Source organism: Gossypium raimondii, chromosome 1 (genome assembly GCF_025698545.1).
Source record: "Gossypium raimondii isolate GPD5lz chromosome 1, ASM2569854v1, whole genome shotgun sequence".
In the NCBI taxonomy this organism is placed as follows: domain Eukaryota; kingdom Viridiplantae; phylum Streptophyta; class Magnoliopsida; order Malvales; family Malvaceae; genus Gossypium; species Gossypium raimondii.
In genome coordinates, this window is record NC_068565.1 from 3,806,417 (window position 1) to 3,818,981 (window position 12,565).

The 12,565-nt window shown below is 34.5% G+C and overlaps 1 protein-coding gene across 7 annotated transcripts; it reads left to right on the forward strand.

The window, feature by feature from the left end:
- Positions 1 to 810: 810 nt before the first annotated feature.
- Positions 811 to 10,874, forward strand: LOC105776518 (E3 ubiquitin-protein ligase RZF1). 7 transcript variants are annotated; one of them, XM_052629933.1, is made up of 5 exons: positions 811 to 934; positions 1,018 to 1,083; positions 6,618 to 7,060; positions 7,673 to 10,479; positions 10,707 to 10,874. In XM_052629933.1, the coding sequence occupies exons 4-5, from the start codon at positions 9,387 to 9,389 to the stop codon at positions 10,742 to 10,744; spliced, it is 1,131 nt and encodes a 376-aa protein (XP_052485893.1). In that variant the 5' UTR covers positions 811 to 934; positions 1,018 to 1,083; positions 6,618 to 7,060; positions 7,673 to 9,386; the 3' UTR covers positions 10,745 to 10,874. The 7 variants fall into 7 exon arrangements, with proteins under 7 accessions (XP_052485893.1, XP_052485896.1, XP_052485898.1 ...); XM_052629936.1 differs by having other exon boundaries at positions 6,724 to 7,060; XM_052629938.1 differs by lacking the exon at positions 6,618 to 7,060.
- The last annotated feature ends 1,691 nt before the right edge of the window (positions 10,875 to 12,565 follow it).

Below are 12,565 nucleotides of genomic sequence, written 5' to 3' on the forward strand. Positions count from 1 at the left end.
TTTATTTTATTTAAGTTGGAATGTATTTTATTTTGAGTCTAATTTAATTAATAAAATAATTTTAATTTAATATATTAAGTCAAGATTTTTAGTTGATTAAGCAATTTATTAGTGATTAATGGAACTAGTTCAAAATTTTATCTTTAACTGAAATAATTAAATTAAAAAATTAAAATATCATAGAGTGAACATGATATAGTTTACTTTTTTTCATCCTACTTATGAGTCTTCTTGAATAGTTTCATTATCATCACAATTTGCGTTCATGTAGTTATATAACTCTACTTTTAGTTATCCATAATTAATTTTTAAAATATATATATAACAATGAAAAGTCAAGAAATTTCAAAAATAAATAAAATAAAATACTTTTTGTTGAGGCTATAGATCAAATGGCTATATTTGTTAAATGACTACTCTAACTGTTGAAAAAAATCAGCTTGATCAAGATTGAATACAGGAGCTAGAATTGAATTACTCAAATAATTTAAATTGTTTTAAAAATTAATTAACTTGAATAATTTCATTTGAGATTACAAAAAATTAAACAATTTTTTAATAAATTAAATTTTACCCATCCCTAATCATTTAAATATAAAGAAAGACTCTAAACAGATTTTTTTTATATACATTTTCAACCAAGTTGAAGCTAAACAAACATAATCTCTTGAATCATGTTTCAGTCAAATTTATTATTTTTAAATTTGGTGAAGTTGGTTTGATCCAGCAGTTGGCAAAGCTCTTCTAGGCAGTAATAAGCCAAATGTGAGGGAATTTAAAATTCCGAGACTCCCCTGCAATCATTTAAACAAGTCAACTCAAGTTAAGCTCATCTCCTTTTATTCTTCAACATTGCCTGCTCAAATACCATTATTTTTCACATCATTTAGGCAATAAAAGAAAAAAACAGCAGACACGGTGAAGCAACGCCAAGGTAACATAAATTTTCCAAGCTAAGCTTATTTATTTGTTAACTCTGAATCCATATCTGATTTGAATCGCTTTTCTGTTTAGTAGGTTTTGAAACAAATTCCTATTATCACACGCTTTCCTCCTTTCCCTCATCTTTGTCTAATATTTCAGGTAAGCTTTTCTTTTATTTTCAAAGATGAAAGACTATGCCTGTGGATTTGAGACTCATCTGATTTCTTCTTTGTTTAAGCTATGGTTTTGGAGGAATTTCAAATCTTACTTCCACATTTGAATTTCCCAACAATCTCTAGTTTTTTTCTTTTAAATAGAAATAATCAAATTACTTATTCTGCCATTAAATGTAACTAAAGACTAACAACGTATTTTCATATTAATCACACTCAAACTAGGAGTTGTTGCTACTTTGGTTTACCCAAATATATATATTTAAAAGTGGATAACGTTTGACCTTATATTTTTGTTCACGTTAGTTTTGTAATTTGATAGCTTTTCTCAATTTTGATCATTGCAATGATATTAAACTATGGTATTCTACCATGTTATCACCTAAATCTTTTATAAAAATTATACTTTTAAATAAATGTGATATAATATCGGAGTGTCATATTATCACATAAATCAAAATTGAAAAATTTGTCCAGAGACTAAGATAGAAAGTTGTCAAATTCAAAGATTACATGTTGCTTAATCCTATTTAAAAGAAACTGCAATCATTAATTATAACTCTTTTTTAATTACTTAATATAACTCAATTTAGGAAGTGTTTGATAAACCATTTAAAATGAAAATTTTAAATATTCAAAGTCTATTTGAACATACAAAATATTTAGTTGGAAATGTAATTACATTAGATTCCGCAATTAACAAAAAAAAAAACTAAAATATTTAATTTTAAAAATTGGGTGGCTAAAACAAAAAATGAATTGTTGATTGACCAAGATATAATAAACTAAATAGTTAAATGAATATTCATAAAATATTTATTAATTTAATTTTAATATCTTTCTGATAACCAAATTATAAAAATATTCACTATTGGTCTAACCAAAATAATTTACGTGTTTAACAGAAAAGTATATTTTAATTTAAAATTTAATAAGAAAAATAATTTATTAATGAAAAGGAAATGACAAAAAATTAATCTATAATAATAAGAAAATCATATTTTAATAATAAAACACTAAAATAAATTCACAAAAATAATAATAAAAGGAAAAGCTAATATTTAGACATTTTGGAAAGTTAAAATGTTTTAGTTCAATCAAAGTACTTTGCACGTAGTATCGAAAGTATATAATTTAAATTTTATAAGAAAAATATTTTTAAATAAATAAAAAGAACAAAAGGAAAAAATAAATATAATAAGAAAAATATTTTACTGGAAAAAAAAGAATTCATAAAAATTATACGAAAAGGAAAATCAATTAAATACTTTATAATCTTATTTTAAAAGAACTCATAAAAAATTAAATATTTTAAAAGGGTAAAAATGTTTTATTTACATATTTTATATACGTATTTTAGAAGATTTTATACATTTTGGAAGAATATTTTATTTTTTAATACTTTTTGGAGCTGACACTTAATTTTGTTGGTGCAAAGAGGCAACAGCAGACTGTTTTCTGTCTTGCTTGTATAGCAAGCCTCGAGCCTTGCTGAAGAAACAAACTCAGAAGCAAGAACAAAAAAAAAATGCAAATGGAAAACAAGATAAAAGAGAGAGTTGTTTGAATGAAAATGAGCTGAAATTTTCATTGACATTTTAAACAAGGCATTAAGCCATTACATATATCAGTCAACAAGTAAAACAAACAAGTAATCACCTAATCAACTACCTAACACCACTAATTTGCATTGAAACTTACAAGATTAGCTTGTACAACTTGCATTACTGACTTTTCAGTCAATCAATATCAAATCATTTACCTACTTAGTTCAACATGAACTAGATTACAAAATAATCAAAATGCAACCAAAAAAAAGATCGGCAGCTTCAAGCTTCAGTTGCTGCACACCATGGCACCACTGCTTGCTGCCATTTCTTCCAGCATGGCCACCTTTGCATGTCGTGCATGGCCACCTTTGCATGGGAACTAAACTCAACACTCCTCCTTAGTTTCCATGCTTGTAACACCTAATTCTCTTCTGAATTTAACAAATTTCGACACATTGAGTGCCTTTGTAAAGATATCATCAATTTGCACTTCTGAATTGCAATGAACCAGCTCGATTTCATGAGCTTGTTCCATCTCTCTTATAACATGCAACTTAATATTGAAGTGCTTGGTTCTACCATGGAAGATGGGATTCTTTGCAATTGCAACAGCAGATTTGTTGTCACAATAAATCTCTGTTGCCTTCTTTTGATTTTGGTTTAAATCAGCCAAGATTTTTCTAAGCCATATGGCTTGATTCACAGCAGATGCAGCAGCAACATATTCAGCTTCTGCTGTTGACTGTGCCACTAGACTTTGCTTCTTTGAACTCCAGCAAAACATGCCAGATCCAAGGTTGAATGCATATCCAGATGTACTTCTCATGTCATCACACGATCCAACCCAGTCACTATCGACATATCCTACTAATTTCATGCTTTCAACCCTTTTAAACATCACACCATGATTAATGGTGCCTTTGATGTACCTCAGCACTCTTTTTGCTACTTGAAAGTGTAGATCTTTGCAGCAATTTATGTATCTGGATAGCACACTAACTGCGAACATAATGTCAGGCCTTGTTGCAGTTAAATACAATAGACTACCTATAAGACTCTTGTACATGGTCTCGCAAACTGGCTCACCATCTTCCTGTCTCGATAGCTTCATTCCAACAGCCATTGGTGTGCTTGTTGGCTTGCAGTTCTTCATTAAGAACTTATTTAAAACTTTCATAGCAAAGGAACTCTGGCTGAGAAAGATCCCATTTGCTGTTTGCTTCACTTCCATTCCTAGGAAGTAGTTCATTCTCCCTAAGTCAGACATCTCAAACATTTCCATCATTCTCTTCTTGAAAACATGCAGCATGTTTTTGTCTCCTCCAGTTACTAACAAATCATCAACATAGAGTGATAGAATAAGCTGAGTTTCAGCTTGATTTTTCTTCACATACAATGTTGGTTCACTGGCACTTCTCTCGAACTCCAAACTGAGCAAGTAGGAATCAATTCGAGCATACCAGGCTCGAGGAGCCTGCTTTAGGCCATACAAGGCCTTTTTCAGCCTGTAAACCATGTGTTCTTTGCCAGTGATCACAAATCCTTGAGGCTGCTCGATATAGATCTCTTCTTCCAGGAAACCATTGAGAAATGCAGACTTAACATCAAGCTGATGGATGGTCCACTGATGTTGAGCAGCCAAGGCAACTATCATTCGATCGTGTCAAGCACAGCTCTTGGTGCAAATGTCTCCAGGTAGTCCAGACCATACCTTTGGCTAAATCCTTTGACAACAAGCCTGGCTTTTAGCTTGTTCAGACTGCCATCTGCATTCTGTTTTGCTCAATATACCCATTTTACCCCAATGGTCTTCTTTTCAGCAGGTTTATCAACAAGTTCCCATGTCTGATTCTTCTCTATCATGTTGATTTCATCGACCATAGCTAGTTTCCAGCCTTCATCTGCCTCAGCCTCTTCAAAACTGCTAGGTTCTGCTATTGCAACTTGTGCCCTATCATAAATATCATCTAGGGGCCTTGTGCCTCTCACAGGCACATCATCAACATTCATTTCAGGTCCTAGCTGCTCAAATTCAGCATGATTTGGCACCAGGTCTTCTGAAACTGCTTCTGGTTCATTTTTCTCCCAATTCCAGCAAGCTCTTTCATCAAAAATGACATCTCTGCTCACCTGGACTTTGCTTGTCAAGGGATCCAGAATCCTATAGCCCTTCCTGACTGAGCTATAACCCACTAGGACACCTGGTTGAGCCCTTTCAGATAGCTTGTCCCTCTTTGCTGCTGGTATTTGTGCATAGCATAGGCAACCAAACACCTTCAGGTGTGCCAAGGAAGGCTTAAAACCAAACCAAGCCTCGAAAGGTGTCTTGGATGCAAGGGCTCTGGTAGGAAGCCTATTCTGAAGGTAGACAGCAGTGTTTACTGCCTCGGCCCACATGGTCTTGGGCAGTTTCTTATCAAACAACAGGCACCTGGCCATATCCATCAAGCTTCTGTTCTTTCTTTCTGATACCCCATTCTGCTGAGGTGAGTAGACATTTGTAAGCTGGTGTTTGATACCAGCATCATTGCAAATGGCTTGAAACTGAGCTGAAGTGTACTCAGTGCCATTGTCTGACCTTATCGATTTTAGCTTGCAACCTGTTTCTGTCTCTACAGCAGTTTTAAACTTCACAAACACTTGAGCTACCTCAGACTTGTGTTTTAAGAAGAAAATCCAGCAAAATCTTGTAAAATCATCAATGAATAGGATGAAATACCTGTTTTTGCTGAGTGATTCAGTCCTCATCGGACCACATACATCAGAGTGCACCAGCTGCAGTCTTTCAGTAGCTCTCCAAGCTGAATTTGTAGGAAATGGCAGTCTTGCCTGTTTTCCCTTCTGACACACTTCACACAGATCATCATCATGCTCCACTGAGCTGGTAAAGTTCTCTGCCAAGTCCTCTTTATCCATTTGAGCCAATGATCTGAAGTTGGCATGCCCAAGCCTTTGATGCCAAAGCTTGGAATCATCAACAGAGGCTGTATATGCTGACTTTGAGTCATTTGGCCAGTGTACCTCAAAGCATTTGTCAGTCATTGTGACTGTCATAAGGCTTGATCCACTTGGATCAGCAATGTGGCACTGTTTGTCCTTGAACACAACAGAATAACCTTTCTCGAGCAATTGAGCTATGCTGAGAAGGTTTCTGTCGATCTCTGGCACTAACAACACATTTGGAATGATCTTGTTGCCTGTGGGAGTACATATACCAGCACCTCTCCTTTTCCTTCAGCCCTTATAAACTGACCATTTCCAACCTTGACCTTGGTTTTGCAACTTCTATCCAAGGTTTTAAACAAGGAGGCATCTGGTGACATGTGGTTAGTGCAACCACTGTCCAATAACCAGCCTTTTGAGCATTTTTCTCAGCAGCTAAGCAAGAAACAGCAAAGACTTGCTCTTCTTGATCACTACTGTCCTCAGCTACTCGAGCTTCAACCTTTGGCTGCTGAAATTGATTCTGCCTTGACTTGTTCCTGTTTTTACAGACCCTTTCAACATGGCCCTTCTTCTTGCAGTGTTGGCATACTGCATCTGGCCTGAACCAGCATCTGTCTTCTGGATGACCAGGCCTCTTGCAATGTCTGCAGGGCTGGTTATTGCTCCTTGCAGCATCAATCTTAGGCCTACTTTTCCAAGGCTTTTTGCCTTTATGAGCATTTATGCTCGAGGCTTCTTTGGCCTTGGCCTGAAATGCACCTTCCTGGTGATCTTCAGCTCTGCTAGCTCTCCTTTGTTCCTGAGCATAGAAGGTGTTGATTAGCTCAGTCAAGGAGATGCTAGCAAGGTCTCTTGAGTCCTCTAGGGAGGATATCTTTGCTTCATATCTCTCAGGCAAAGTGGAGAGGACTTTCTCCACAATTCTTGCCTTATCAAAGTGCTCACCTAGGAGCCTTATGCTGTTAACCACTGCTATGATTCTATCTGCATACTGCTTCACTGTTTCTTCTTCCTTCATCTTCAGATTCTCGAAATCCCTTCTCAAGTTCAACAGCTGTTGTTGCCTTGTCCTTTCAGTGCCTTGAAACTCCTCCTTAAGCTTATCCCATGCCTGTTTTGGAGTCTCACAGGCCATAATTCTGGTGAAGATGACATCAGACACACAATTCTGGATGCAGGACATGGCTTTGTGCCTTTTGGTCCTCTCATCAGCATGTTGTCTGATCGATGCTGCCAGATTAACAAAGCTAGAGATATTTGAAGGGAGATTTACTGAGTTGATAGACTTTAATGCCTACACCAAGTCTATACAAGGTTAGGAGCTCACTTCTTATTTGCTTGTCATGGCGCCACTTAAAGCCAAGTTTAAAGTCAATGAGGTGACCCTAGAATTAACGTTTATGTGTGACGGTGTAAGTGACAGCAGATCAGTCTTGGAACTGGCGAAAATCATAGTGGCAAACAAAGGTACGATCGAATCAAATCCATATTATGTTAATCTACTTCTATGATATTAATTTGGTTAGTGCTGATATCCATATTCATTTTTGTTATAAAATTTTCTATTCACCATGTATCGGGTTAACTACAAATACAGTATTCAAATTAAGGGTGAAAATTGAAATTAAATTATATATTTTAACAATAATAAAAATGTAATTTTATTATTTTGATAATTTTTATTTTTATACTTTAGGGGACACGGCTGGCTTCGCCACTTATTCAAACTGTACTAATATGTGATTTGGTACCAAAATAAAAAATAAAAATTGCATTTAGCCACTTGAGCTTTCAAAATTTTTATTAATCTGGTCCAAACAATAATCAAACCTGCTTATATATGTCGCATCAAAATCAGTTTTCAACATTTCATAATCACATTTTGAGGAAATTGAAACATGAGAAATGCTTTATAAATATAGAATCTATTAAATCCAATATTCAAGTATAATTTATAAATACTCTTTTATGCAGCTAAATATTGAATATGTGTGGAATTTGTGTCATTTGTATATTCGCATTTTATTTATTTTGAGTATATATACCTTTTATTTTTTTCGCATTTTTTAATGGTTGAAGGTGTGGAATCTGTGTACTTTTATCGAAAAAATGATTTAGTGGAAGTGGTTGGTCGGGTGGATCCTGCTGTAATCTTACGTAAGCTGGAAGAATATACCTTTGCTGAGTTAGTGTCTGTGGGTCAAATTAATCCGCCTCATTTACCCAAGAGAGTAATTTTAAGTAGATGCCAGATCCGAAGAGAAGATCCAGTGGTTCTTCCTACTGATCTTATGTCACTGAGAATTTTGGAATGCCACAACGTGAGAAGCTTAAGCGATATCTCCATATTCTTCCAACAAACAAACCAGTTAAGGTCCTGTTCAGTTGAAGATTGTAAAGGGATAGAATCCGTTCTCGACTTGTCGTTGTCGAACTCGCTGTGCACTCCACTTGAGAATCTCGAGGACTTGAGGCTTGAAAGGTTGGATAATTTGCATGTGCTTATTAAATTAGAAGTATCTGTTTCTATTTCTAGGTCACTGCCTCTACTAGGCATCTTTTCTCATCTTAAATCATTCGTGATTAAAGAATGCCTAAACATGAAGCAGCTCTTCCCATTTAAGCTAGCAGATGACCTTCAAAACCTGGAGAAGCTGGTGGTTTGTGATTGCGTACAAATGGAGGAAATAATATCATCAGAGGAAGAGAATCAAGAAATAAACACTCCCAAGGAATTCAGTCTTCCCAAATTAAGGAAGTTGGAATTGAAGAACTTACCAGAGCTAAAGAGCATATGCAGTTCTAATAGGACAATGGTATGCAATTCTCTTCGGAATATTGAAGTATCGAAATGTACGAATCTGAAAAGGATGCCTCTACATATTCCATTTTTCCAAGAAACAGACCCATCAGTTCCTTCTGCTCATTATCTCGAGGCAATCTGCATACATCCAAAGAAGTGGTGGGAATCAGTAGAGTGGGACTATCCAAATGCTAAGGAGGTTCTGCTACCTTGGTTGGTATTGATATAGCACTGCTGGAAGCCTTGGCCGTTCAAATCAAATTCCTGATCAACCTAAACAGTGAGTCTTCATTGTTTTCTTTATATCTAATGGTTAGCCCCCTTTTTCTTCTTTATTTCTAACGGCAAACTTTAAGTTGATTTACATATGTTTTACCAAATTATGCTTGTTGGCTTAGATCAATGTTGATAACCCTGCCTCTAATGCTCCATCTTCCTTCCCCAGTTTTTTTAACTTGTGGTTTAATCTGTTATAGAACTCCAATTTTGCTCTAATATGGTTTGAATGTTAATGTTGTAATTCAACTTTGTACATTATAATCTTGATTTTAGCTTGAATCATTTTTGGCTGTGGTTGCATTTCCTAATCTTATAAGTTGAAGTTAATATAAGTTGCTTGCTGCTGGGTTTTATCCTTCTTCTGTCCTTTTAAGATTGGCCATTAGTGAGACTGAAGTCAATTATATTTTTTGTAAAAGAAGTTAATATAAGTTGTTTGCTGATGGGTTTTAAATTCCCTGGAAATTCAAAAATATTATTTCATGGTACAAAGGCCTGAAAACCTTCTAATTGACAAAATTCCTTAGCCAAAAACCTTTCTCATTCTTTCCTTTGCATGTAAGATAACATTGTGAACTAAGACCCTAGAAGGCCAATAAACATTATTAAATACATACATCAATAAAAGAAAAAGAGAGAAAAACCCAGAAACAGAGAATTGCTTTATGCAACCCTAGAAATTATGACTTACTTTTCTGCATATCTTGGTTCATGTATGATAATATATGTTGTTTCCAATGTGATGATTTCGTAAACCTCAACCAAATCAATCAAAATAGGAGAAAAGCATCTGAAAACCAGAAGAAGAAGATGTCTCTAAGCCCACCTAGAGCAAGGATCAATGGTGCGGCCCCTGGGAGGAACTACCGGCTTTACTGGTGCTACCACTGCCATCAATCTGTCCGGATTGCTTCTACAAATCCATCGGAGATTGTCTGCCCTCGATGTTTTGGGCAGTTTGTTTGCGAGATGGAAATCAACAGGCCTAGGATGGTTGTTGATTTCACTGCTTTTGATCCATCCCCTGAAGCTCGTCTGTTGGAAGCACTCTCTCTTATTATGGATCCTCCTATCAGGCTATTCAGTCTTGGTAATTCTGATAACCAAGAACCTCGGGGCAGGCCTTGGTTGAGACATCGGAACAACTTACTAGAATCCGGAGGTGAAAATCGGCCTCTGGAGCGTCTTCGTAGGCACAGGAGCCGGAGTATAGATGGAACTGATGATAGAGACCAAGGACCTGAATCTCTAGGTCATCCTAGGACTTGGATTATTGTTCCACCGCCGGGTCCTTTTGGCCTAGGCCAAGCTGGACCAACTTTTCCACATGAAATCCCTGGACGCCCTGCTCTGGATCCAAGGAGCTTCTTTTCCGGACCAGGACTGAATGAGTTGATAGACCAACTAACACAAAATGACAGGCCAGGAGTACCCCCAGCTCCGGAGTCAACAATCGACGCAATTCCAACTGTAAAGATCACGAAATCGCATCTACGCAATGATTCGCAATGTCCAGTCTGTAAGGAAGAATTCAAGGTTGGTGAAGAGGCAAGAGAGTTGCCTTGTAACCATATATACCACAGCGATTGTATTGTGCCTTGGTTAAGGCTTCACAATACTTGCCCCGTTTGCCGCCATGAGTTGCCTGTTAGGAGCACCGATGAACAATCCAGCAATGACAGTTTCTCCGAACCCGAGGTTTCTTCCAGCAGAAGAGGTTGGAGGCTTAGGCAACTGGCTAGTAATTTGTGGCCTTTCCATCGGAGGCATCAGAGAATAAACCCAGAGACCTATGGAACCCCTGGTAATTAAAATTTATTCTAATTGATTTCACTTTATACATGCAACATATATTGTATCTAAAGAAGAAGCTTGAATTTGATTTAATTTTGTGCAAACATTCACTTTTGCAAAGATGATCATGAAAATCTTGAAACTGAACATAATCAGACTTTTTATCATGCAGCCATTAATTAGCTTATAGTATTGCTATTAATAGACACTGAAATCCTGTTTGAATATGTTTTCCAGCAGTTGAATCAAGGTCGCATGGGTGCTGTATTCTTTAGGATTTTATATGCAGCTGTTCACTTCAAAATTTGAGTATTTTATTCAATTTCATAATTGTTTGATATCAACTTCTAACTTTACAAAAAAAAGTCATTTTAGCATTTCATTTAATTTTTTTTAACCCTTAAATTTGTGTTTTTTTCAAATCACCCAAAAATACAAGTTTAAGAGATGGAAAATTAAGTGAAAAGTAAAAAAATTATAAAATTGGTGGCCAAAAAATCATTATACCTAATGAATATTACATGACACTTCTCTCATTGAGGCCAATAGCAGCTACCATGGCCTTTTACTATAATCATATTCCTTTGTTAATTAAAAAACCGTCTGTCATTATACTACAGGTTACAATATAACATTGAAATATTGTTTTAATTTTTTAGTTGTTTTAAATTGGAGGGACTATTCTAACCCTATCAAATCAATTTAACCTTCAATCCATTTTTTACCCATTGCTGCTATAATATCCTCCGTTTATTTTGAGCAGCAAAGTACGAAATTGTTTGAGAGATTATAAGTAAATTAAACATATTTGAAGGGTTAAAAGCCAATTTTGGTGCATTAAAATAATTGTACCATTTTTGAGTTAAGGCTATTGCCGGCTCCGTTCGCCACTATTTACTATTGTAAGTCGGCTTGTGTCGGTACAAGTGCATGAGCAGACTAAATGAATACGAGCATCTAGTTTATTTTTCCCATGAACTTTAATCGATATTGAAACAGGTATGAATTCCATGAAAATTCATAATATACCGTAATTAGGGTAAATAAAATTGATTTAATTTGAACAAATAAAAAATTTAAATTTCAAGTTAGTGGAATTAAGTTATTCAATTTTTTTAATCAACTCGAATGGATAATTTGAGTTTCAAGTTCGAGTTAAGTTAAATTTTACCATTTGAATAATTCGAATAATAAATTAGTGTAAATGCCCTTTTGATCGCTGTTAATTTTAAAATGAGCGAATCGATCTCTCTCAACAAAAATTACAAAATAAAATTCAAAATAAACAATCTAAATTTTATATTTTTAAAAATTTTAAAAATTTTAAAAATTCTAAATAATATATAAAGGAAATTACTTTTTTTTTAAAAATTAAATAATAAATTTTAAAACCTAAATAAATAAATTAATCACTCGATTTTATCTAAAGCAGCAAAAGAAAGGAAGACTGCAATGAAAGGGAGAGAGGAAAACTTTTCTTAATAAGGACAATGGAAACATTTGAATCATATATATTTTGTAGCTCCACCCGTAGTTTAATCGATAGTTTTTGTATTGTTAGGGGGAAAATTGCCATATAAACAACAAAACGTTAACTGTGTTCTTAATGTATATAATATATATAATTATGGTTGATATATCGTTTAGCAAAAATTATATATACTTGTAATATTTTTAGAATATAGTTGAATTCATCAAACTCTATTCAATCATTTTAATTAAAAATTTTAAAATTTTAAAAAATATTTTAAAACATCCGATTTAATTGATTTATACTAATTTTTAGCATAACTGATTTAATACTATTCTCCGGATTAGTCCGATCCAATCCAAATGGTTAATTTTAGAATTCTTTAAAATTAAATGCAAACAATTAACTGAGTTTAGGATATGAGCTCTGTTCTGTATAGTAATGATGTGGTTTTGGATTGTAAATCTCCCTTCTCTTGATCTGCTGAACTTTAATTGCTTCTTTCTTCTTTATTTATTCTTGGTTCTAACCAACGCTGTTAATTTATTAAAAAGAAAAAGACACTTTTGTTTGCAGAAGATAAAATAATTTGTAAAGCCAACACATGAATTAGGTGTAATATATA